The sequence below is a fragment of the Rhinolophus ferrumequinum genome, chromosome 4 (assembly GCF_004115265.2).
Source record: "Rhinolophus ferrumequinum isolate MPI-CBG mRhiFer1 chromosome 4, mRhiFer1_v1.p, whole genome shotgun sequence".
In the NCBI taxonomy this organism is placed as follows: Eukaryota; Metazoa; Chordata; class Mammalia; order Chiroptera; family Rhinolophidae; genus Rhinolophus; species Rhinolophus ferrumequinum.
Genome location: NC_046287.1, coordinates 9,026,086 through 9,053,963, shown reverse-complemented (window position 1 = coordinate 9,053,963; position 27,878 = coordinate 9,026,086). Strand labels below are relative to the sequence as shown.

Here is a 27,878-nt window from a genome sequence, read left to right as displayed (position 1 = left end):
GATATGCAGGATAATTAAGTATCCAAAACAATATCACAATTTAATTTCTTTCAGAGGTAGAGGGGTGGGGTGTTTTTCTTTATGTTTTTGGTTTGGTTTTATTCTCAAGGTCTCTAAAGGAAATTTTGATTACAGATGCTAAAAAAACCACTGAATCACTCAAAGAAGGGGGCGCGAGTGATTAGCTGTGGCCATTGTATGTTTCCTTATCAACACAAACACATACAATGATAAGATGACAAAGAGCCTAGAAACCAATGGGACGAACCACATACTTCCAATTAGATACTCAGTCATCACATGTAACCAGTAGCATCTGGAGAAAAATAAAATATTAAAAGGAAATAGAGAGCTAAATAAGTATTTCTTTAATGTCAGTTAAAGGTATCATTCCTATCCAATTAAAATGGAAAAAATGTGATCTTCATATTTCTTGCAAGTCAACTGACGATTTAAGAGAATTCGATTTTCACAATGTCAAAGGTTTATATGGACTATACAAGAAAGAATGAATCACCTAAGTCTATTTTGAGTCTAGGTAATGTTGACTTGCTTCAAGATCAATTGAACAAAAATCTAGCATTTATATTCTGGAATATAGACATGTAAGACTGACGTTGACAATAATTGGCTAATGACAATAATCAAAGAATCATTTTTATTGGATTTGGAAGGGCTCCTATGTTTTTTATACTTTATGTTCTGGAAATTCATGACAGTAGAAAAACAAAAATGGACTGCTACCAATATCTATCTAATTTTCTCTGCCTTCCTCCCTTTTCCAATTCTAAATCAGCCAAGAACCCTCCCAGATTTCTGCAAAAATCAGTCTAAAGCAGATAGGGTTTTCTTGGTCTTGGTTTGTATCTTCCCTGGGGCTACGAGGCAAATTTGATTTCATTAAGCCAAAAAAACTACTCTTCCAACTTCTGCCACTCTAAAAGCCTGAAAAAGAGGAACTTAGATTCTTGGCTTCCCTACCTATTTGAACTTGGAACTGTTCCATAATAGGATCTTCCCAAGGAATAATATTTATTTCTTGGAACTCAATGCATTCCAAAAGGTCACGATATGCCAATCTATGCTGAATTTTTACAGCTTCTGACTCTGTTTGAAAAAAGATCTGAAACCCTTCTCTGGGTGTTCTTATATGAGGATCCCTTCTTGTACAGATCAATCCGGTTATAAAAAGGTATAGTGGACTAGACTTCAATTGATAAAATAACATCAAGTAATGTCAAAGTTGAAAAAGAAAGGAATCACTGATATATATAACCAGAGGTCTGATATAATACACACTGCTGCTTGAAATGGTCTATTGACCAAGAGTTCTAGCTTGAAATCTGTATCAATTTTATTGTCACTCTGAATCTTGACCCACTTAACAAATAATGGCTTTGGTCAGGAACAGAATCCAATACATTCGTAACTTGCGTTGTCTCACCTGATACTCTGAACCGAGGAATTGAATGTTTCGTCTTGCACGCAGCTGATGACGGTGGCTTCTCCTTCTGGGCCAGCCTGCACTGGCTGCACCACGTGTACAGTCCGGAAGAGCTGGGTGGGATACGGAGGCTGTGTGGGCTGCACCGTCCGCAGAGCCTCTGATGGCTGTGCCACCTCCACAGCATCTTTGGTTTTTGTAGCTTTAGAATTCCCTGCTTTTAGAACTGTAGTGGCCCCTCCTTTTATCCCTGAACTTGAAGATACTCTTGATCGGCTTGCTTGGTTCCTACTTGAAGTGGTTGTTGAAGACGACAGTGATGAATCTGAAGGCTCTATGCTGGAACCGGGATCCTCATCATCTATGTAAATGAGATCTTTTGGCATTTCCTTAAACTGATACACCAAGCGCTGACCTTCCACTTTTGCCAAAATACCCCTTTGGTAATAATACCTATTCAAAGCAGACATTTTTATCAGTATTTTATTCAATTAAACATAAGTTAAAATAATAGTCACCAAAGTAAAAATTTCCTAATCATAAACTAAAGTTGCAAGTTGGAAACAAGCGCGAAAACAATTTCTAAATGAAGGGCAGTTTTTAAAATATATATATATAAGATTCTATAATTAAAAACATTATTTTCTAAATATATGTAAAACACACATTTACTCACAGATAGATAAAAGTCCTATTACCCACCAAATTGAAAACCAATTTTAATTAGGTGATTGTTCATAAAGTACACGGATTATTCTAGCCTTCACTTTTCTTCTTTTCTGTACCCTTTCTGGCTAACCTGCGGGAATAAACGGATCCAGTACCAACCTCAAATTATTTCCCTGTCATAGCTCCCCATAACATTCCAACCAGTTTAAATTTGATTCTGTAAATCTAATTCAGTTTTCTGTAAAAAATTTAATGACGCACAAATAAAAGTGATTCAAATTTTGTCAATAATTGTAATTAAACTATTAACCAAAAAGGGTATGTTAAGAAAAAAACTGCAATTAAACAGAGTTCTAGTTTAAGAAGGTCATCAAATTAGCACATCATTGCTATTTCTAATAAATCTCAAATACATGCATATCTTGAATAAAATGATATCTCAATTGAAAATTTTCAATGTCTAACATTATCCTCAAAGCATTAATTTATTACATCAAAATATATTATACATCATCCCTGAGATTCATGTTTTAAAATGCACCCTCTTATTATATACCTGCATCACCACTATTTGTACTCTGTGCTGAATTTAATGGCTCAAAACATATGAGCCCTGTGGTTAATGTACAGTTCCTGATGATAGCTTAACATTCTCTGACCCCTTTATAAATAAAATACCTGTTATTTTCGTGAAGATCTTTTTTGGAAGGCAAACATTTTCCTAGATTGAAATAACATTTCTATTTAAATGCATACTGATTTCTGTTAGTGTGGTTTTAGCACTTCAATAAATAAAGTTCACCATTTTTAAAATTCCTTAACATTTTAGAAGTAATCTATTTTTCAGTATTCAGTAAATTACATTCTTAACACAGAGAACAACAGAAACTTCACATACCTGAGAGCTCTCCCCATGGTCTCATAATTCATATCAGGTTTGTTTTTGTGTTTCCCCCACAACCTGGACACTGCTTTAGAATCAACCAATTTAAAAATGCCTTTTTCTCGCTGGGTCCATTTGATATATTTAGGACAAGTAGCTTTGTCTTGCAGCAGTGCCAGTAAAAACTCCCAAAGATAAATTGTGTTTCCTGAAACAAAAGCAATTTCTTTTTAACTGACCAAAATTTCATTTGAAAGAGCACAATAAAAGAAAACTAAAAGACTTACAAATTCCATCTATAATTATGCAAAAATATTATACAATTCAGTTCGTATTGGTAATATAATGATTGTAATTTTTAGGGCCTAATAGCAATCTTTTTATTAGTCCTATAAATATCAACATAGCAATCTTGCCAATTAGATTTGTGATGACTTAGGGACAATGCTCTTTAAGACGATTTTTTTCCTGCTAAGAACCATAACAGAAAAAACAGTAAAAAAGACTTGTACAAAACCTTTCAATAGTCATTCTCTTTCTATCAGAGCCCGTGGATTAGCCATAACAATTTTCTTCAAATTTGGGCAGCAGTTATTAAAATACTCAAACTCCAACACAATGTAATAAAATGTCTATAAAATGAAAACCTAATCTGGCTGCACTCTTCCAAGACTCATTATTAAATGAATGAGTGGATTATTTTGACAGGTGAGTGAAAATCTTCTAAACGGATTTCTTTGGATTTCATTATTAGCACTCTCTTTACAGAAAGTGGCAATGGTATCTTATAAGCATGTGACAGCAGCAAGTTCCATTTTAACATGTCACGAAAGCTGGTGGTTTCTGCTTAAAACATAGACATTTTAAAGCTTGAGCTCAAAAAATAATCGGAATACTATTTGATCCGTAAGTATGATAGGGAAATCACAGTAGTACTTACCCTTCCCATCTTTGTTTTTCTTCTTCACAGATATGTTTGGTGTAGTGGCTGGGGAATCTGGTCGTGGTGGTTTAGTTTTTCTCCCTGAAATCAGAACAGCTCTGCATAAGTATGTGCTCTCAAAAGTATGAGTGAAAGGACAATTTAGCTGTTTATAAATGCTATTTTGTTCTTTATCTTAAATTTCAAATGCTAAATACTTTATACATGGATTACATATATTGGGCTCCTTAAGTACTATTTATTAAAAGAAAAATTACCAGTAAAAATTGCACATTAATGTAGGTTAGATCACAAACACTTTGAAAATGATACTTTGGCTCATTTGTGAAAATGAGGTTGAGTTTAAAACATTGCATCTTGTCTTTGAGGTGACAATACTGACGATGTTTTCTTAAAATTCAGGGGAATATTCTTGATGCTGATAAAATTTGAGCTCCAAAAATAAGCTATGTAGGTTTGTCTGTTGTTGGTTATAAAAGCTTTTTAAGGTAGAAGTGGATTTTCAGCTTTTTTCTCTTCTAAATACATCTCTGCATAGTTAGTTCTCAAATACTGGAAACTTCTCAAAACTCTAAAGATATGAAAAATAAGTGAGGCGAATTTTGGTAAATGATATAGTCAATTTTTATTTTCCTGTGTATTTTTAAACATCTCATTTTTCTATATTTCTTTCAGCTCACAACAAACAGACTTTATGGTTATCCGTCATCCAATCTCTAAACAAGTCCATTCCAATGGTATTAACCTGTATTTCTGCTGCCTTAGTCTGGGTCAACCAAATATTCAAATGCCTTGTGTGATCTTTTGCCACTTATCTAGAATACGTGGTGCCCATGTTGCCTGTGATTCTATAGGTAGAGATGATGGTGCTGTCTGAACCAAGTACCGTTCTGTATACGAGAAACAAGGACGATTAAGCACAATTGGATACTTCACATAGTTAGTACCTCTTACTCCTACATTCTTGAAGCTGACTCTCTCTCTGGTCTGGATCACAAGGGTGGATTCTGGGTTAACATAGGGCAGTAACTTAGAAAAGCAGAATTCTAGAGCTGAAGTCACAAGGTTAGTAACAACCCATCATGCCCAGGCAAACTGCACAGGAAAGCATTTCTGAAATCAGGGTGAGTGATAGTCAGGGAGAAGAGGGTCAAAAAAGGTCACTGTCCAGGCCCCTTGTAAGACTACCACGTGTATAAAGGTGGAACCCAGTCAGCCAGGTGTCTTAGCTTCCATCGCTGCAGAGAACCCATTCATGAGGCCGATACGTCTGGCTGACTGTTCATGATAACAAGTGTCAGAAGCCAAGAATTCAGTTAGCCCCCATCCCTCCTACCATCTCATTTGATGCTTTCTTACCTGCTTTTTCTGATAGATACCATTTTCTTTATCCCACAGTTTTCCTCTATTACATTTACTCATGACACTATTGGTAGCCTACCCAATATCCATTCTCTTCAACATCTTCCTCACTATTCAGGGTGGCAATGTGCACAGCTTTTTGTGAATTAAAGCTTAGTTCAGTACAGAATTTTTGATTTAACAGTTATTTGTCAATACTTTGAAGATATCCAACCCTTTCAGCCTCTACTGGGAGTTTCTAAGCTGTCAATTTAAAAATCAATTATCTAGTTTCTCCCTGATTTGTTTCTTCTTTTTTGGTGGGGAGTGGGTCTTTGTTGTTCTGCATTTTTATTATACTGAATTTAGGCCTAAATTTATTTTAGTTACACTACTCAGGATTCACCATGCTAGGATTAACATCATTCTGGAAAATTCTCAGTCACTATCCTTGAAATATTGCCTCTTCCTTACTCTATATATTCTCTCCTCCTGGAGTTTTTTTTCTTTTTTTAATTAAAATTTATTGGGGTGACAATGGTTAGTAAAAGTACATAGGTTTCAAGTGTACAATTCTGTAATACATCATCTATAAATCACTTTGTGTGTTCACCACCCAGAGTCAGTTCTACTTCCATTATCATATATTTGACCCCGTTTACCCTCATCTACCATCCGCCTCGCCTCCCCCCTTACCCTCTGGTAACCACTAAACTATTGTCTGTCCTCCTGGAGCTTTGAGGAAATGCAGACCTTTTCATTCAATCCCCACATCTCTAACTCTTTCATATTTTTAATTCTACATAAGATCTATATTGGAGCTCAATGTTTCTCTCTTAAGCAGTGACTACTCTCCTGTTTAACCCATGTATTTTGTATTCTATTTGATTCTTTATCAAATCAGTCTTTCACCATTAAGTAGAATGTTAGTCTTCTACTTTTTGAAAACAGCTTTACTGAGGTATAATTGATATACACAATAAACTGCATATGCTTAAAATTTATAATTTGATAAACAAAAAATAAAATTTATAAAGTGATAAGTTTCGACATATGCATGCACCTGTGAAACCATCACAACATTCATGATAATGAACATACTATACCTGAAACTGACAAGAAATAATATTGAACGTCAACTATAATTTAAAAAAATAATCACGGGGATGTGTAGTGTAGCATGGGGAATTTAGTCAGCAATGTTCTAATAGCTTTGTACAGTATCGGTTGTAGTAGACCTGTTGGGGTTACCTTTTGTGAGTTATGTAAATGTCTGATCACTATTTTGTTCTGTATGCCTGAAACTAATTGAAAAAACAAACAATGACTGATCATAAAATACAACAATTATAACAATATACTGTAATAAAAGTCAGGTGAAGGTGTTCTCTCTGGGGAAACAAAAAAAAGGTAACGAACACATTCTTCACCCCTAAAAATACTTTGTGCCCCTTTGTAATCTTTACATCTCACCTTTCCCCACCCTGCCCAATCCACAGGTAACCAACTAGTCATGTATTTTTTCTTTTAAATTTCTTTATTTAAAAAATTTTTTGTATTAAATTTATTGGTGTAATATGGGTTAATAACATTGTATTTACTTGGTAACATTAATTAATAACATTATATAAGTTTCAGGTGTGTAATTCTATAATTATGATTCTGTATATTGCATTGTGTGCTCACCACCCAAAATCTAGTCTCTTACTCATATCTCTGACCCCCTTTACTCTCTTCATCCTCCTCCCATCCCCCTTCCCTTCTAGTAACCACCAGACTGTTGCCCGTGTCTATGAGTTTTGTTTTGTTTGGTTTGGTTGTTCTTTTCTGTTTTCCATCTCACATGACTGAAATCTTTGGTACTTTCCCTTTTCCGTCTGACTTATTTCACTTAGCACGATACACTCAAATCCATCCATTTTGTCACAAATGGCAAGGTTTTGTCATTTTTTTTATGGCTGAGTAGTATTGCATCGTGTATATGTACCACACCTTCTTTATCCAGTCATCTGTCGAAGGACATTTAGGTTGTTTCCATGTCTTCACTACTGTGAATAAAGCTGCAATGAACCTAAGGGAACATGTATCTTTACAGATGTTTTCAAATTTTTTCGGGTAGATACAGAGAAGAGGGATTGCTGGGTCATATGATAGCTCTATTCTTAATTTTTTTGAGGAACCTCCTACTGTTTTCCATAATGGCTGTGGAAAACCAATTTACATTCCCACCAGCAGTGTACGAGGGTTCCTTTTTCTCCACATCCTCTCTAACACTTGTTATTTCTTGTCTTTTTGATGACAGCCATTCTAACAGGTATGAAGTGGTATCTCATTGTGGTTTTCGTTTACATTTTCCTGATGATGAGTGATGCTAAGCATTTTTTCATGTACCTGTTATCCATTTGAATGTCTTCCTTAGAAAAATACCTATGCAGGTCCTCTGCCCATTTTTTAATCAGATTTTTTTTGGGGGGGTTTGATATTGAATTGTATGAGTTCCTTATATAGTTTCGCTATTAACCCCTTATCAGATACATGATTTGCAAATATTTTCTTATTCCATAGGTTGCTTTTTCATTTTGATTGTTTCTTTTGCTGTGTAGAAGATTTTGTTTAATGTAGTCCCACTTAATTTTCACTTTTGTTGCTTGTGCTTTTTGTGTCATATCCAAAAAATCGTTGCCAAATCAGGTTCTGTTATTCCATCTTGACTAGAGGAGCAAGTTCCATCTGGTATTTTTCAATAGCCTTATTCTTTGATCGTGTCTTTTTTATTCTTTTGCTTTAATAATTACAATCACATTCACTGAAAGTTTCTATTTGATAATTCTATTATCAAAGTTTTTAGAGAACTAACCCTAGGGTTTTCTACGTCTGCTGCTTTTCATTCAGGAAGTATCTTCCTCACGTATTCTGTGATACTGAAATGTGAGTCCACCTTCAACAGAGTTTTATTTGAGGAAATCCTGTGTAGCCTGATTTAAATGTATGATTTGCCAGGACAATTTTACAAGAGCTTCTGCCTGGTGCCCCTAAGTTGCTAGGCTTGGGTCACTTTTATGTTACTTGCCTGGGAATTCATAAAGACAGCGATAGTTTAACATCTAATTTCAAACCTAGCTGAAGGCAAACCTAGGATTATGAATTTTTAAAGAATAAATTTCCCCACTCAAAGCCTCAGCTGAGAAATACACTTTCTTGACATCTGTCTTGCCAAAGGGCAAACTGTTTGTCTCCTGAGGCTATAGCCTTTCAAGGATCCCACTTAATGCTGAGGTCTCTGATCCCCTACTCCATCTTGCACTGGATCAAGACGTAAGCATCTGCCTCTACAAGGGCAATAAAACCCAAGCCCCTTGGATATCCAGTCTGACATATCCTTCTCGGCCCTTCAGAGTTGCTGCAGTGTCAGCTCATTCTTACTATTTTTATTTTCCTCTCCATTTCTGGCTCTCGGAATTTCCCTTACTTTCATGTGAAGTTAGGTTACAGGGTGACTGGTAGTGATGCCATTTATCAAAATATTAAACTCAAAATATTAAACAAGCTGGAGTAGAGTCAAAAGGCAATAAAATGGAAATAGTGGAGGACTTTAAAATGTAAGTATGGTCCTAATTTTTGAAAAAGTAAAAATTCCCTTTAACACATTCTAACATTTTCCTCTTCTGTTACTTACCTGATTTCCAAATCATATTTTTCCCACTGGAATCTATGCTGGTGGTTTTCAAACCATGCCCTGTGGGAGGAAGGAAGCTGACCTGTCCTTACCCAGAGCTCTTTCGGAGTATGGACACAAGGGTTTAAATAAAAGACTGAGGCTTTAAAACGTTGGAAAATACCCTTTCTATAAGATAGACCAAATATTTTAAATGTATAAAATAATCTCAATTTTTTTAGAAAGGGAATCTCATACGAAGAAATACTCTTAATTTATTGTGCCCTCACTTTTTTTCTTATGTAAGTTTTAACTGGTATAGAAATATCCTTAAGTAAAAATGATATTTAGATTCCACATCAAGACTTGACTGTTTGCCTTGAACAAGTTAACCACCTACCTTTCTTTCTCTTGGGTTGCTCTGGTGAGGAGGCTCCCGGTGAGTTTGCATATGATTCTTGAATCTGCTGGGTTTCCATCACCTCAGGAATCCCATCTAACGTGACGGACACATGGGTGATTGGGGCAACAACAATGTCGTCTTCAGATGAATTAAAAATATTATTATCTAATGGAAATAAAATTGACTAGTTATCAACTTTATATTATAAATCAAAAGAATTTCCTGTTTCTATGAAGACTGAAGCAGAAATAAAATCCTGAAATCCAGTCCCTGATTTTTATTTCCTCTGCCCTAAATCTGGTATCGGAAGTCAGTGCAGGCTTGACTGAACTAGTTCAGTGTCTTCCTTACTTGACTGTCACCAGTCTATCTAGTCTCTGTTCTCCATTCTTCACAGTGCTGCTAGTTATTCTCTGAAACTGAAGTCTGATCTGACTATAGTATTCTTCACTATAAAAATTTTACACCCTGAAAATTGGAAAGAAAAATAAAACTAACATATCTTCCCATAGTTTATAGGGGAAAAAAAGGTAAGAACAACACAAACTTCATAGTATACCATTCAAAGCATTCACAATCTAGGTCAAACCTACTTTTCCAATTTCATCTCCCACCCACCATGAAGCTTACATTTCTGCTATGCCAAAACATTTTTATCTACATTTCATTCTTTTCTACAGGTCAGTGTCTTTGGCTCATTCCATTCCTTCTACCTGAATACCTTTTTCCTATCTCTTCTACCCATTCAAAGCTATTTGTCATTTACAACCCCGGTCAAAACACTCCTTCCATAAATCCTGTCTCTGATGCTCTCAGCTAGAGTACCCTCTCCTCCCAGAAAATGCTGTAATCCTGCTCACGGCTTTTATCTTTGGTTTTTATGGTTCTTTACATAAACAACTGTCTTCAAAATTAAATTATTAAGCTTGAGGAAAAGAGGCAATATCTGTTCATTTGTATAACATTATTGTCTAATACACTGGTGTGCATATAAATTATTCAGTAAACTTCTTAAACTGACTTAGTATTAATTAACTTTATGAGTTTAACTACCTTCTTGTCAGAAAAGCCTGAAGGAGAACACAGATTTAAAAGCACATTAAATTTGACAGTGAATTTTATGCCCTGAACTAAGAAAAAACTTTTCAGTGAATGTTTACCTATTCACTGGTGAATATCTACAGAGATCACTAAATTAGAATAGTTTGGGCCCTAAATAACCTAATACTTTCATCAATGAAGTCAAGCGAAGAAATTATGCATCATCTGCTATTTGACAACTAAATAAATTCCTTTTTTATTCCTAAAGGTCTCACTCCCCAAATTAAAAAAAAAAAAAAAAGTCTAGTTTAACTAAACACTTTATTGAAGGTGCCTCAACTAGTACTGTGCCTTAAAATGCACTTGGGACAAAAAATATAAAACACGGTCTCTTGATATTCACCATCTAACAGACAAAGATGGCAAGAATACCTAGTGAAAGTGTGGAAACATGAGCAGTCCTAACACATAACCACTCACTTATTCGTTTTTCATCCAGCATAGGGTCAGGGGAATCCATATTGAGGAGGGCCTCAGCAGCCTCGATCGTTTCAATTGTTTCATCCCCATTATGACAGGAAGCTTCAACTACAATACATTTAAAGAAAAAAAAACAGAATCAACAACGAGACATCTGTTACTCTAAAACACATAGATTCTGATCTCTTGAACTAGGATACATCATTTAATACTTGGGTTGACATACTTACTTTGTACCAACATATAAAAGCTGTACTGAATATGACAATTAAATACTCGTCAATTTCTTATTTTGTAAAAAAAGACTGTAAGATGTGAGGTTTTTATTAAAAACAAACAAACAAACAAAGAAACATACAACTGCAAGATGCTGGGAGGTAAAAGAGTAAGCAAGATAGAGTTCATACTCTGGAGGGAAACCACTAGTCATTTCTCCAAAAATTCTTGTATTTTGAAAAACAAATTAAGATGGGCATTGGACTTTTTACAAAGGGTTCAGGAGTGACAACAGAAATCCCAGGTGTGCCACTAAACTAGTATGTCAGTGCGCAAGGCATTTACTCCATAGACTGCATACTATAAAATGGGTTGGTGCTGTTAGTTCCCCTTCAACTCTAACACAGCTTCCGACACTCTTAGTTCATCAAAAGGAATGAACATGGGTCTCTGGTAATCTCTGCCTCTTCTTCCATTCCTCTATAATTAGTGAATTGCCACCATCTCCAATAAGTTTTAGTCATAGTCACATTATCTGAATCTAAAGACCCTTCGGTAATTATACTATCCTGGAACCATTCTTATCTGGTGTGTACTGTAGAACACTAATTCTCCTACTATGGAACAGTAAATGCACTTAAACTTGCCTCATCTAAGTTTTTTTTAATGTTCTTAAAAAATATTAAAATATTCACCTGAAATCTATGTAATTTTGCTAACAATTGTCACCCCAATAAAAAAATAAAATAAATTTTAAAAAGGAAAAAAATATATTAAAATATAAATGAAAAAATAATCAAAGTACATGCTAGATAGTTGACACTTCTTTGTATCCCAGACACATGTCTAAAATAGTTGCATAGTGAATTCCAGAATGGTTTTCAGCCACTAACCTCTAGGATCAGAACCAAGAAACTAAATTAAATAAAGAGCTACAAATGCCCTCTTTTCATGGATAAATTCAAGTTTTCTGAATGTGATAGTCATTATTCATAATTCTTTATACTTACTTGCTGTATTTTCCCCTCAATTTCTGATAAAAATTGCATGTTCTTTTTTAAAGTTTGAAAATATATATAGGTATCAAATCAGAACTTTCAGATTGAGGGTTGGACTGACAGTAACTCAATGAATATAAGCCTTTTAATTTTACACAATGTTAATATAATAAATACAGACATAGTACTTGAAGCAAAAATTGTGTTTTCTCAATCAGATGAATGAAAGTGAGGTCATTTAACACTGTTGCCTTCCCATTCCTATCCAATCAAGACATGGAACGAAGTAATTTTCCTTTTCATTATTATTAAGACTATAACCAGACTTGCAAGAATAGCTCTTTGAAATTTAGTTTAACTTTTCATTAGATTATAACATTTATTGTCCTAAATATTTCCTGAACAATTCCTAAAGATCTCCAAAACATCCACAGAATTCTTAATTTACTCCAAGTTCTCAACTGCCAATAATACTGAATACCTGTCACTCTTATCATTCTTCAACAATTGTGCTAGGAAATGTGGAAGATACAGTAGTTTAAGACACGAATTTTTCCTTACCTACTAGTAACTGATGCTCAGATACTGTCTAAGGATATAACAAAAGTGATTAATTTTGTGGTATAGAAAAGACTGGCTATAGGCACCGTATATCGATATAAGTTAAGAAGGCTTCCTGAGGAGGTGGGCATAGGCTAAATCATTTAAGATCGCTAGGATTTAAATACTTTGAAAGGACAGAAATTAAAACAAGAATAGTAGAAGCAAGGGCATGAGAATAAGTAGTACACATTTTAAAAAAATGAGATAACTAGTCTATACTGTTATAAAACAAAACGTGCAACTGTTACAGACAGTATAACAATGGATTAGTTAACTTGCTTTTATACATCGATTAATTTGGTTGACTGCCTTTCCGAGGGAGAATCCCATGACAGAATGGAAGGGATGAATGGCTGAAGGAGCAGACACCGGAACAATTCCTGAATGAGGAATATAAAGAAATTCAGGATCTGGGGTTATGTACTAGTCAGCTCCTCTCAATTAGGAAGAAAGTCCTAACAGAACATTTTCTATCATATAATAATGGCTAGCATTGGGAATCCCCTCAACCTGCCAAATTCAAAGACAAGCTCCTTCTTCCAGATGTGAAAACTGTACCTGCAGAATTCCAAACTTCTGGGCTCCAGTCCCTCAGCCTGTATCTTTAAACCCAAATATCTATAGGTCAAATGGAGGTCAAGGAACAAGAAGAGAGCCAATGTAAAAAAAAGGCAAGGATTTTAATCTTAGGTGGATTTTTTCAAACAGCAATTCAACCCTTCATGGAGTATTCCTCTTTCAAAGGCTTTAAACTTTTTCTCTTCAAGTGAACGGTCACACGTCTGAGCTACCACCAAAAGCATCCTAGAGAACTTGAATAGATTTTTACTTCTAAAAGTACGTGTCCTTTACATTTTCATGTAAAGATGCACAAAACTTCACTAGGAGACTACTGATGGATAGAGACTATTCACAGACTATCAGGAGATGATTTCCACTAAGTGTAATGAAAAATAAATTAAATTTTAAATATATATTCTATAAAAACAAATGCTTAAAAGTTCAAGTTCTCCATAGTAGTTAAAACCAGAAAAGATAAATACCTCAAAAATTCCAGCAAGATGATTAAAGCCGGACACTGTAACACTTTCTATTAAAAACTTAGGCCTCTTATTTTAAATCTTGTAAATTTAAGGCAAATTTAAAAAGCATATTACTCCTTTGTCAAAGCTTTGAAATCCTAAGAATTGAGGAAAATACCCTAAAATTAAATTTTTAAAAAACAGACAACTAAGGAACAGATAACTCAATTATCATATTCTAAATATTCGTATAACTCTAGATATTCATTTACATAAATACATTTTATAAAATATTTTAGTATGCTGGGTAGATGAAAATGATAGAATTAGTATGTATAGCAATTTATTTGCCTATCGATTAAGAATAATCAACAAGAATTTCAAACTACCTCTTTGTCAAGTTTTTTATAATGAAAAATTTCAAACATATACAAACGTAGAGAAAATCATATAATAAACTGCATGTACCAAGGGCCCAGTTTCAATAGTTAATAATGTCTCGGGTTTTTTTAAAAGGTTGCTTTGTTCAAATCAGGATGAACACAGTTTGTGCAATACATCTGGTGACATGTACTGCCTCTCTCTCTTTTTCCTTTATGCTTTTATCTTAGAAGAAACTGGGTCATCTGTCTGTAGTTTCCCACACTTTCAGATTTTGCTGATTACCACCCACCCCCAACATGTATTTCCTGTAAGTGTCCGTAGTTATATCTAAAAGCTTGATTAGATTCACATTTCATTTTTTAGGCAAGAATACTTCAAAGGCAATGCTGTGTGCCTTCTGAAGTAATGCTATAAAGTCTAAGAGTATTCTTTCAGTACTGCTAGAATTGAAAATCAGGTTCAAGTGCTGTCAGCCTGATCTATCCATTATAAAACTCCACCAGCCTTTCGTCTAATGTCTTTCGCAGTTATTAATGATAGTTGCCTAGATCCACTATTGCATGAGGGATTCCTAAATTGTGATCATTCTAATCCTATCATTCCTCCAGCATATAATAGCTAGAATTCTCTAAAAAGAACAACTTTCCCTCATCAACTATCTGGTTACTGTGAGCCACTGTTCATGCAATAAAGGCAAATTAAATGCTTAATTCTTTTTCCATTATTTACTGGTTTTCAGAATAACACAGGGCTTCCTAGCGTCTTCCAAAAGTGACCCCTGAGTTACTTCTTTAGCATCACCACGAATACATAGATTTTAACGTATTTGATATTATTCAATCCTTTGCAGTTATAATTCTTAATGATCCTCTAAATGTCCCATCTTTGGCCACTGAGAACTAAAGCTGGTTACTGGGTCTTTCAGGTATGACCTGAGTAATTTCTGGTAGCTTCCGTGCCTTCTGGGACGATAAGTATCACAGGCTATTCTTGTACACTTCCTGCCCCAAGCCCAGGCTCAGTCGTTTCTCCCAGGTACCCTGGTATCTATAGTGCAAAGTACATTTAGAGACCATAATGTGTATACTAGGAATGTTCATTGCTGTTGGCTTGTTCATTATTTCTCAGCCTGTTCGGTGGCCAAAGTTAGGGAACAGGTTGATTTCTAAAAATTACTTTGGAGAATTTTAAACATAGTCAAATATTTAGGTCCTTACATTGCAATTGACTGATAGGGTTCTTAAGTTTCTTTTCATTTCTATGTCACTCTCCATATCTTTTTTTCTTTGCAATTAATGAAGAAATTAGGCTGCTTGTTCTGTCTAATTTCCCCCAGTCTGGATTTTGCTAATCGTATTCCGACTGTGTAGTGCAACATGTTTTTCTCTATTTCCTTTACACTGGCAGTCAGTTCTGAAGGCCCCATCAAATTCTGGTTCAATTTTGTTGCAGGCTGCTTTTCATCTGTGATGTGTTCTTCCATTAGAAGCCTCAAATGCCTGGTATGTTCTTTGTGTGATGTTATCAACTGCTGATGCTCATATTTATATCTACTAATTCACTGGGGATTACAAAATACAAATATCCTATTTATCACTCATTTTCATTTATTAGCTGGAATACTCACTAATACAGAAACTTCTCATCTAATAATCTAATTACTAGTATTATAGTTCATATAGGGAAGAGAGAATAAATGTTTGATTGTTAACCTTAATTTACCAGTTTTCAAAACAGCATCGCCAATCAGTGACCATTTTTTTGTGTGTAAGTATCATTATGAGACCAAGGATTTAAACTTATCAAATATGCTTTAATCCATTGTGGTTATGTCCTTACTGATGTTCAAATTGTCCCACATTTGGCTAGGAAGTTTTTTGTGATTTTGTTTTTGTAAAGAAGAAAATACATTATGAGTTCATACTAGTATTTGCAACTCAAATTTAGCATCGTAGAATTTATTTTTAGAATTACATACTTACTTATATAGAATTTATAGAATTATGGAATCTTTACTTTTGCAATTTAACATTTGTGTATCTTATCTTACTTTATAAATCCTGGCTTCTTATGACACTAACTTCATTACTTATTTGATTTTACCCTATTATCCCTCTCACACATACACAAAGTTTTAAAATGACAATAACCATATTATTACTAATAATATAATTACTGAAAACAACTTAAGTCTCCTTCGCAGTTCTGTTTTTGCTTTGTAGGCTATAGCCCATTAGGAAACGTAGAGTCTTAAAAATCACTTTAAATAATTCTGCTCTGTATGGTTACACCAACCACTACATAACATAATTAGGTTCATTGATTTCAGTGTGTTTCAATTTTTAGAGATTGCTAATTTTCTCTCTTTTGGATTTGCCTTTGTTTTATAATTCGGTTAAACACTTACATGGTTCCAAAGTAAAAACCACAAAACAAAGTGTATTTAGAGAATTCTAGCTTTCATCCCAGTCCCTCCTTTAATAAAAAAATTACTTTTATTAGTTTTTGGTTTAATCTTTCCATTTTTAAAATATAAGCCAACACACACATATCATTTATATTCTTTTGCCTATCTTAAATAAAAGGTAGCATACTATTTGTGCTGTCCTGACCATTGTGACCATCGCTTTTTTAACTTCGCATTCACTAGAAATCACCCCACAGTTATATATACAGACATCATGCTACCTTTTCAAATTTCAAAAACGTGACACAAGCTAAATGTGTTTAATGTCAACGGTCTAATTTGCAAAATTTTGTTTATTCTATTCAGCTCCAGTGCTTAGGTTGGGAAATGCAAAATAAATTGGTGGGACTCACGTGAAACAGGAAAGAAAACAACAAAAAAAAAAGGACATCTAGCTATAAAAAATTAAAGAAAATGTTGTTCCTTCATTAAGTGACAAAAATTTCTTACAGGCAACAATAAAATCCCAAGCTTTTAATACATGTATTTTTAAACTTCTTCATAATAGATTAGCCGTGAACGGCCACTAGTTAAAATCTATTATCCATACCAAGGATAGAAAGCACTGATATCATAATAACTTAGAGAAAAATTCATTGAAGACATTTGAAATTATTACAAATTACTAAAAATTATGTTTGACTTTTTAAAAACGAGTAAACATGAAAGAAATATATAATAGTATTTATGAGAAGATTTACCAATGAATATAGTTATCATGGTTACCTTCCATTTGTGGAAATATAATTTCTACCATCTCCTTTAATAATTTCACTTTTAGATCCTCCAAGACTGGTAATGGAAGAAGAATCTCCACATAGATAAAAGCTCATAGTCAAGTTATTGTCAAAATGTTTAAATAGCACAACCTTTTTCCAAATAAAACCTTGTGTGGAACTCCAACACATAAACAGATAAAAGTCATATTCTATCATCACACATTTATTTTATAGGTTTACCTTTATATCAAACTTGATATCAGATAAATCCATGATAAAAATGAAACTGTTTCCATGAACATGAAAATTTGAAATCAGGTGTTATAGATGACAGCAACAGCCATTAATATAAGCCTCAAATCCATCAAAATCATTTAATCTTTTTATACTGAAAATGTCAAACTAAATCATAATTATGGAACACAGTATGAATTCTCACATATTCACTCTCAGCATCAATCGTTACCAACACAGGGTAGCTCTTGCAGCTCTACTCCACTCCCTGCCCCCAAGGTTTACTCTGAAGGAATCCAAGACAGCATCTTCCATCTAAATATTTTTGTCTATGTATCTAAAAGATAAGGAATCTAACAGTGCTATCACTGTATGTTAAAATAGTAGTAATTCCTTCATACCATGCACAGTGCACCCTGGGACTCGTAGGTACCAGTTATAACGTGTTCTGCCCCAAGTCCCTCTTCCCCTGCAGTGTCCCCAAAGTCCAGTCCTCTGCCGTCTCCCACTCTTGATTAAGCGGGGCTACAAGGTACAAGGTGCTTTGCTTTCTCAAGACATGGCTCAAAGAAGGGCGATAGAGTTAAACAGAGGTTTCCAAACAACTGACTTTCTCAAATACTTCCAACATCTCTGGCCAAGATATGTGCGTGTAAAAGTAACAAGTGCAAACACCAATTTGTAAACAGCACGACCACTACACTTCACAGTTAGAGTGAACTCTTCAGGTCTGCCAAGATCCTCGCAGTTCTGACTGACCCAGGAGAGGAATCTTCTTTACACCTCAGCACCTGCTCCCACATTTGGTCATGGCTTCCTATTTTGCTTCTTGCGGCAGCAGTGAAAAGAAGGACTTTCCTATCTGTTTTTCTTAAAACAACTTCTCATTGTTATGAGTATAGAGCCAGGCATATAAAAAGTGCTGAGAAGACGTGATGAATTGAGTTGGTTTGGTTCCTCTTACATGCCTCCTATTGTGTAACATTCATCTCAAGAAATTCAGGAAAGAAGAAAGGGAAGGTGCAAAAGCACCGTGAAACACAGGCAGAGGAGAAAGGAAGTGTGCTTTCCTGCTTGCAGGGCTCTAGTCTCTGCAGGTAACGGAGGTATTCAAAACCCAGTGAGCGTATGCCCCCCAAATCCCAGGGCTAGCACACTGCCGAAAACTGAGTAAGATGCCGCAGGAGCCAACACACCTGTGAGGGTGATGTCGTCGTCATCGTCATCTATGATTTCTTCTTCAGCGACATCCAGGGAGCTCTCAGTGATCATGTCGTTGGGCTCTTCCACACAGGCCAGACCCGCGTAACTATTGAGAATGTCAGCACCGGGGACATGTTCCACAATGACAGCGGGAAAAATAGAGGTGTCACCAAGCTGGGAGGGGTGAGGGGAAAACAAGGATTAACTTTTGTTAAATATAATCCCACATTGTTTCACACTGGATGTCGATTTAGTTTTTACATCATCAGCTACTTGTATCTTGACAATCCTTTTAGCCTTAATAGGTATGTATACCTATTAAGACCAAATAAAGCTTCATTGTTAATGTTGAGTTTTAACAACCAAGTTTTCATTGGAAAATCCTATAAAAACATACTTTTAAACTGCATTAAATTTACTAATATCAATACATATGAAGTGGCATACCAATGAAATGTACAATTAAATAAAACTTCAACAAAAGATTCTTTGACAGAAAAATATCCGTGAGTTTAAATAAATATTACACTGTCGCTTGGCACACAGGCTGTGTTTAACAACAGCTTTTGACTCAAATGGGAAAATTAACTTTCATTTTCCATCTAGTTATAAGAGCACAGAAGTTTAGAACTGAACAGACTCTTAACGCTTAATCTAGTCTAGCCACCTCATTTTACAGATGAGGAAACCAACCCAGAGAGGGTTCTACACAACCTACTCAAACATCAGTTAATTGATCATGAAAAGAATTCAATGTTAAAAGTGAAAACCAAATAAAATTTTTTTAATATATTGATATAACATATACATGAATCATAATACTATGTAATAATGAGGGCTATCTATAAAGAATTACTTTTCAAATATAGTAAAAATGATTTGACATTTATCAACTCCTTTTATATTGCTCTACCCGTCATTTTGTAATGGCATTATTCATTTGCCACACTTTCATATTAATATTTCTCTGCAAATCATCATCCCCTAAACCAGTCATATGAAATAAACAGACTAGTGGTACCAAAAAAAAAAAAGAGAGAGAGAGAAATCAGTTAGTTCGTGACAAACTTCATTAAGTTACTCTATTTTTTTTAATTTAAGACTTTAAGAGGTTACAAAAGTAGAAAGAATTCCCCTACAACCTTCATCCATATTTCCCATTTTAATACTACCATTCTCTTTATATATATATATATACACATATATATATATGTGTGTGTGTATATATATATATATATATATATATATATATATATATTTCACGATTTATTTGCAAGTGGTAGACATACTGCTCCTTTAGCCCCAAATATTTCGGTATATGTTTCCTAAAAACATGAATATTACATAAAGTTGGTACAATGATCAAAACCAGAAAGTAACACTGATATAGTACTAATTGCTTAACCTATAGACCTTACACAAATTTCTCTAATTATCTCATTAATGTCCTTTAAAAAAATGAAAAAAATTTTTGATTCAGAATCCAATCTAAGATCACAGGTTTCATTTAATAAACATCATGTTTCTTCATGACAACTTTTAATCTGGAACAATTTCTTCTCCTTTAATCTAGAGCAGTTCTTTGGTTTTTCTTAGCCTTTTATGATATTGAGACTTTTGAAGAGTATAGGTCATTTGTTTTGTAAAATATCCCTCAATTTGGGTTTGTATGATATTAACTCATGACTAGATTCAGTTTGCATTTTTGGCAAGAATACCAAAGAAGTAATGTTATGTTCTTTCAAATACATCATACCAGGAGGTCCAAAACAGCTTTCTGTCCCAGTACTAGTGACATTAGCTTTGATCACTTAGTTAGGGTGATGTCCCCAAGCTTATCCACTACAAAGGTAAGAAAAAGTTACTGCCCACAGATAATAATTTCAGGTTCTGTTACTTTCCTTGAGTAAGTCTGCCATATTAAAAACGTTATTTATGGTTTCATTACAACTAAGCAGCCTCAATCTTTTGAAATTAATGTTCTGTTCCCTAATTCACACTGAGATTAACTATTCTATCGCAAGAATTTACCTACTTCAATTAAACGTATGATACCACAGGTGCTAAACAGACGCTATCCATGCTTTCATGAATGCTGTGCTCTGAAACTTAAGAGTAATAACTCTAAAACACATTTGGATCATTTTATTTCAAAATGTTTCTTCCTCTTTCAGAAAAGAGGAAGTTAGAAGTCAACTGGCTCTCCAAATCATGAGTTTTGAAACAGAAAGTAGGAGGCTCAAACATTACACTGTAAAACGCACACACATGCAAGTATCTTATAAAGTGTCCAAAGTATAGTTGACTATCTGGCCTTCCCTTTCTTTTTTTTGAGAAGTGAACTGCACGAGCAATCCAACCTAGCACAAACACCAAGTGCCTGTGTAAATAAACACTTCTCTCTAACAGCTCAAGTTAAGCGTCTAGTCTTTTAACAAGGCTGAGCCTAGAATTAAGTTAATTTTCATACGACTTCATTTTATGCTGCCAAACCCTATGCAGCAGGTAGGGACAGGGCTTACCATCTCCAGCCATTGGCACATGAGGACTCAGGTTGAGAAATGTACCCAAGGCACCCACTAAATCCGAGACAGAGGCACGTCAATGCTATTCATAGGAACAGTCCTCACCCAAAGGAAACCAAAACACTCCTCCCTTTCCAAACCTATCTGGCCCCTGAAATTTGGGTATTAAGAGTGTGGGTATTACAAGGGACATCTCCAAAATTTTATCTGAATCTAGTCCCCAAGTTTCAAATAACTGCAGATACTTGTTACCTCCTTGTCCTAGCCCAATCTCTGTAAGTGGAGGAACGGATTCTCCTCCAGAATCTACAGGTCGCAGTCAGGAACCCCTGTCATATACCATATAATTAATGCGACTGTTAGTCCCTCCAAAGGCAGCCACTGTTACCAGCTTTTTGTTCCCTAACAGAGAAAGTCTATGTACGATCCACCATACTCTAATTTGCTTTAAACAATCATTTTTCATTTCAGTCCAAAGATTTTAATACATTTAAACTGTTTATTAAGAAAAATGCCAAACACACAAAAGTAGAGCGAACAAATTAGTTTGCTTTGAAGCTTAATTCGGAATGAAAAGAGTCCCATGGTTCTGTGATTCAGAAGGTAGTAACACGTGAAAAAGAACGGCTGTGACCCGGGAGACCCAGGGCCTTCTCAACACCACCGGCACCACCTTATTTTTCTCCTTTTAAATGAAAAAAGAGGCCCAGCAGATCCCGGGAGGGCACTTCCAGGCCCTGTTCTGTGAAGGAGTATTTTAAAGGCATGGATTCTAACACTGTGTAAGTTTGTAACATGACAGCAAAAGACATGGACTAAATGCAGGGGGTGAGGGGACAGCGTCGCACGGCCGCGTGTGCTACTGCTATTCGCTAACATTTCTCAGCACTTACGACGCGCCAGGCATTCTGCTCACTGCTTCCCATGGGTGAATCGCCACAGAATCCTACCAGGGAGGTACCCTGGATTATCGGTTCTACACATGGGAAAACACAGGCTCAAGGGGAATGGAAACAGTTCACCCCCAGTCATACAGCCAGGCAGTGGTAGAACATTAACTTGAACGGACTCCAGGGCCCCTGCTCTTGGCCTTGCTCGTGTTGCGTGTCGTGTTGCTGGCACCTTTACGTGGCTCTGTTTCTAAGAACAGAATAGGTTCTTGTGTTGAGGTATGAGTTTCAATGATATTTTTTGCAGGGCTTCTCCAATCCGAATCCATCATAAGCTGTTTTGTGGGGCGAGCTCCTCTTGGGCCCCAGGGGTTTCCCAGGGTCATTCCCAACTTGGCCACACTGTCTTCTTCTAAGATACTTACTTGTCTCATGAAAAGCATGGGCCATTCTTTTCTAGTCCACTGAAATAGCGGAGTACCAACAACTGTACAAGTGATGCTTTGGTCAGCGATGCTCAAGCAGTAGTCCGCCATAATCGCAAGCGGCTGGACGCTGATGGGAACCACTTTGAGCACCTCTTGTCATTGCAGAAGTCAAACGTGACTTGTATTCATCTTTTGATATTACAATTTTACAATATTACAATTTTACAATTTTTTAAAATATTTTGCAATATTACAATTTTAATAGTTTTCCTTTCTTAAAATATATATATATTTTTTGGCACCCTCTGTATATTCAAAGTTGTTCATCTCATTTCTCCAGGGTGCTCTTCATTCATATACAAGAAAGGGACCAACTCTGAATCTTAGGTAACATGCCTGAATCCGTATATACAAAATAGAGCTGATCCTTGAACAACTTGGTTTGAACTGCGCAGGTCTATTTACACGTAGATTTTTTTTCAATAAATACACAGTCGGCACTCTGTATCCCCGGGTTTCACATCCATAGACTGACCAACCGCAGATCTCAAACAGCTGAAAACAGTATTTTCGATCTGAGGTTGGGAATACACGCACGAGGAGAGCCTGCTTAAGTTGTACTCAGATTTTCAATGTACGGTGCCGCTAACCCCACGTTATTCAAGGGTCAACTGTACATCTAGGAAACCCCTCTCAGGTGACTGTAAAGAATCTCCCTCTCTGTTACTATAAATGGGAGGAAAATACATATTCCAGAAACTCCAGCTGCTGATCTGGGCTCATATAAATTCCTGCCTTTTAAACTGATTGAGTACTCAGCCACTGGCTATAGTCTGAGCAGGAACCTAACCAAGTACCTCACAACCACACCTTCGAAAATTCCTTTAAAGAAATGGCTCTCAGACCTCTTAAATGAGGGCATGACAAAATTTCAAATGCTGACTTTTCCTAAATTGAAATTCTTAAAACAAATAAAATATTGGGACTTGTATTAGTCTGCTAGGGCTGCTGTAACAAAGCACCACAGAGCAGGTGGCTGAAACAACAGAAATTCATTTTCTTCCAGTTCTGGAAGCTGGAAGTCTGAAATCGAGGTGCTGGCAGGGCCGGGTCCTTCTGAGGGCTCGAGGGAGGGGTCTGTTGCAGTCCGCATGTTCACATGAGTTCTCCCTGCATGTGTCTGTGTCCAAATTCTGTCTTTTCACATGGACACCAATCATACGGGATTAGGGCCTCACTCTACTCCAGTATGACCTCATCTTAACTAATGACATCTACAAGGACCCTATTTCCAAATAAGGTCACATTCGGAGGTACTAGGGGTTAGGACTTCAACATTGGATTCCAGGGTGGGGGGTGGGGGGGAGAGGCAATTCAACCCAAAACAGGAGTCGGTTTATCATTTGACAATTGGCTTGCTCTATCCTAAATAACTTCTACAGCTTATGGCAATAAAGATATATATAGTCTAGTTATCAGTTGGCTCTCGATACCTGTGGGTTCTATATCCACAGATTCAACCAACTGCAGATCGGAAAATATACGGAAAACATGTTACGCTGTTGCTGACGTGTACTGTGTAATCAGGCCTACCATGGTGGTTGCATCTCTACCAAATGTGTACAGGCTTTTCTTATTATTCCCTAAACAATTATTTACACAGCATTTACATTGTGTTAGGCATTATAAGTAATCTAGAGGTGATTTAAAGTATTTGGGAGAGTGTGCGTAGGTTACATGCAAATATTACACCACGTTGTATAAGAGATTTGAGCGTCCTCAGGTTTTGGTATCCGTGGGGGGTCCTGGAGCAATCCCCAGTGGACACCAAGGGATGACTGCATTTCTAAATTTAGATTAGACATTATTTTTCAAGTTTCTTTGAACACCACCTTATTCACCCACCCACCTTGGATTTTTTCCTCCATCATTTCACCCAAACCCCTCCCCAAAATGTATGTAAAAGAAGAGCTGCAAGAAGGTCAGAGCTATTTATAAAATGACCATATTCCTAATACTTAGCAATAAGATCTTTAAGACAGTAAGGTGTTAACATTTCATTGATGCCCTAACAAAAATATTACATTTCATTTGGCTGCCTACTTTAAAAAAATCCTCTAAACATCTCCAAAACCTCTCCTCATTTAAGTAATTAAGCATCTTCTCTCCATTACCTTTTATTTGACTCACCGAACCTCAGGAACTCTACCAGTGGTTATCAACCCTGACTATACCCTGGGACACATCTAAAAACATCAATATCTGACCCTACCTGGGGTCAAATCTATCAGAATACCTGGGGATGTCACCAGGCTTGTCATTAAAGCTCTCAGGTGACTCCGATGTACAGGCCGGGCTCAGAACCACTGCTCTCAAGAATTATAAGATTCAAAACTGCATTCTCTAAAGTGAGTCAACTCTATTTATGCCAATGTCTGAGACACTAGTAATCCAAAAGCAACAAACAGTTTTATTATTTTATATTATGAGATCTTTTGCTGTTTGGCACTTGTAGATTATTTTTCCATTTGTCTTTGGAATAGAACCAAAATAAATCACAAGTGATGGGTGGGAATAGAGAGGAGAGACTTCTTGGGATTAAAATCTGTCAAAGATTAGTTTTCAAAGTCTCAATTTCTATAAGCAAATTAAAATGAACTTTCAACTGTCTTAGAACTTTATTGAAGGTCTTAATAGCTCCTGAGAAAAAAACACCTATACCAGTTTCCCTTTCCACTAATTTTAGATAAATTTAAGGGGAGAGTTAGAAAAATTTTAACAATTTTTTAAGCAATAAAATCAAGTTTTAGCAGGAAAGAGAGACAGTTCCCCAAATTTCCACATTGTCCGCTATATCGTTACCATGTGGTGAAAAAAGAGAAGGAAAATGACCAATCCTTAAACAATACAATATGTCACTACTCTGACTAGGCTTGCTTGTTTCCTCAACATACTACAATCCAAGGCCCTATGTTCATATTTAAGAAACTATGGCTCATTGTTCCAACTCTATTAGCTAACTTTTATTCAATAGGGTTTTAAACATAAAAAAGCAAAAGTACTTGCAAATAACTGTGTGTGCCAACCTTCCCTAACAGCAGAGTTCAACCTGTTATGTGGCTGTTGGGAAACATCCTGCCAAGGCACTCTATGAAACAGCTTAAAATGAAATACCGTGCTTCCCCGAAAATAAGACCTAACCGGAAAATAAGCCCCAGCATGATTCCCAGGATGAAATCCCCTGAACATAAGCTCTAATGTGTCTTTTGGAGCAAAACTAAATATAAGACCAGGTCTTATTTTCGGGGAAACAGGATAGCTAGCAAATGTTTTCCTGAAAGAAAAGCAGGTGGACAACAGTCTTTAAACATTTCCCCAATGTAGATCTTCCTTTTTCAAGACAGGTGTACAATGAGCACACTTCCAAGTATTTATTCCGTCTTTCTGCATCAGCAAGGAGATACCAAGAGTGGCACAGGGCCTCACTCCTCCCATCATCTTCCGTGGCTCCTCCCACTCCAAGGCCACCCCAAAAAACATACAAAAGAAACACAGTGCACTTGCTCTGAAAACACATCTTGGACACGAATTCCTGTGCCCTCTCTTCCAATCAGAATGCTGCCCTGCAACCTCATCCTAGGAAGACATTGCTCTGAAATGACTTCCTTCACCTTTGATTTAAAAAACCAAAATCCCAGTACCTTACTGTATCAGGACACAATCTACAGTATTTGCCATGGAGCAAATGCACCAGAAATACACACAGTGAAAACAGGATGTAACAGTAAGTGCTCAGGCTCGAGTCAGAATGACCTGGAAAAAGGCTGGACTGCACCAGGCCGGGAGTCGGAGCTCAGGCAAACTATTCAGCGTCTCTAGGCTTGAGTTTGTGTGTCTTATCTAAAGTAAGAACAATACTATCTTCTGTTTTAAGAACTAAATAACATAAATATCTCATTTGTTATACTGTATGGCACACAGTTAGCATTTAGTAAAATATTTCGATGATCAAAGTCCTTCAATATTTGATTTAGATAGAAATAAATACTCTTAAAACTTGGCTTACTGCTTATACACAGATATATCATCACATTGTACATCTTAAACTTAAATAATGTTCTATGTAAATTATACCTCAATAAAGCTGGGGGAGGAAACTTGGCTTACTACAATCTGACAGGCATGGCTTTTCTTTTTGTTTTGTTTTTAATGAGAATAGTCTTTCAGAAAACTAGTGAACAGAAAACGTAACCATCTCCTCTCAGCAACAACCATTTAGCTTCAACTGAAAGCAAAAGCTGGATATCTATGTACGTTCACTTTGTACAGATTTATCAAACTACACACTTAGGTTTGTGCATATTTTTGTATTTATGCTATATTTCAATAAAAAGTTTAAAAAGCAGAGGTTCATCTGACGGTTGAAACAGAACTTCAAAATTCACTTTAATTCACTATTCAGTAGTTCTCTAAGCTCTGAGCATTGTTCTTGGGCAGAGGTGAAAGCAGACCAGCTGAGAGGACCAGATCACATAATAGAATGGTATTCCTTCATTCACGCAGATAAACCGTAATAAAATTTAAAAAAAAATCTCTAGACCTAGCACATCTAGGGGGATATATACACACAAAATTAGGATGACTGGTAAACAAAAGGAATCAAAATTAAAATCCTTTAAACAAGTCCCTGTGATATTTTTAAAAATTATTTTTGGGAACATATAAACTTACTTATACTCCAAGACTATAAAACAGTAGTGTCCCCTTTCCATATAGTTTCCCTCCCCAACAGCTACCACTGTAACCAATTTCCAAAGTATATTTTAAATGATTCAGAAATTGATGCTTTACACAAAGCAAGCCAGGACGGTGAATAGATTCCTGAGGCTCAGCACAAAGTTTTTGTGAAGGGGTCTTCATAGCCAGATTCTCTACATATACTTTGGAAAATCTGTCGTTAAAACTACTTCATTATCTGCAAATGAGAATACTTCTGTTATTAACTCAAGCTCTCTTTACGGGGTCTTATCCCTTCTAGTCTTTATCTTAAAAGAAAATGAAAAGAAGTTTTAGCCATCAGCAGAAAAGTCTATGTAGCTGCAATACATACTGCCCACCACGTTAGTCTAGCTTATCAAAGTTTTCTTGACTAAAAATGTAGTACATGGATCTAGTTTAAAAATTTTTTCAATTAGTAATAATCGCGCCTCGGATAAACCTCATTGGCTACGATACTGCCGCTGCGCGAAGCTAAAAAAATTTTTAATAAATGTATTTGAAAGAAAGTGAAAATCCTACTCATCCCAGTATAGTTACTATAAATAAGACAA

At 35.9% G+C, this 27,878-nt stretch overlaps 1 protein-coding gene and 1 pseudogene across 7 annotated transcripts in view; both read right to left on the bottom strand.

Annotated features, from left to right (window-relative positions):
- The window catches only part of ELF1 (E74 like ETS transcription factor 1), a 97,280-nt gene that overhangs the window by 7,945 nt on the left and 61,457 nt on the right, over positions 1-27,878 (bottom strand). For all 7 annotated transcript variants that reach the window (XM_033104983.1, XM_033104987.1, XM_033104982.1 and 4 more), the window contains exons 3-8: positions 18,699-18,879; positions 10,860-10,967; positions 9,336-9,503; positions 3,937-4,020; positions 3,012-3,204; positions 1,445-1,897 (exon numbers count right to left, since the gene is read on the bottom strand). In XM_033104983.1, coding sequence (XP_032960874.1) covers positions 1,445-1,897; positions 3,012-3,204; positions 3,937-4,020; positions 9,336-9,503; positions 10,860-10,967; positions 18,699-18,879 — 1,187 coding nt within the window. The remainder of the gene's footprint in view (positions 1-1,444; positions 1,898-3,011; positions 3,205-3,936; positions 4,021-9,335; positions 9,504-10,859; positions 10,968-18,698; positions 18,880-27,878) is intronic.
- Positions 27,678-27,800, bottom strand: LOC117021832 (uncharacterized; annotated as a pseudogene).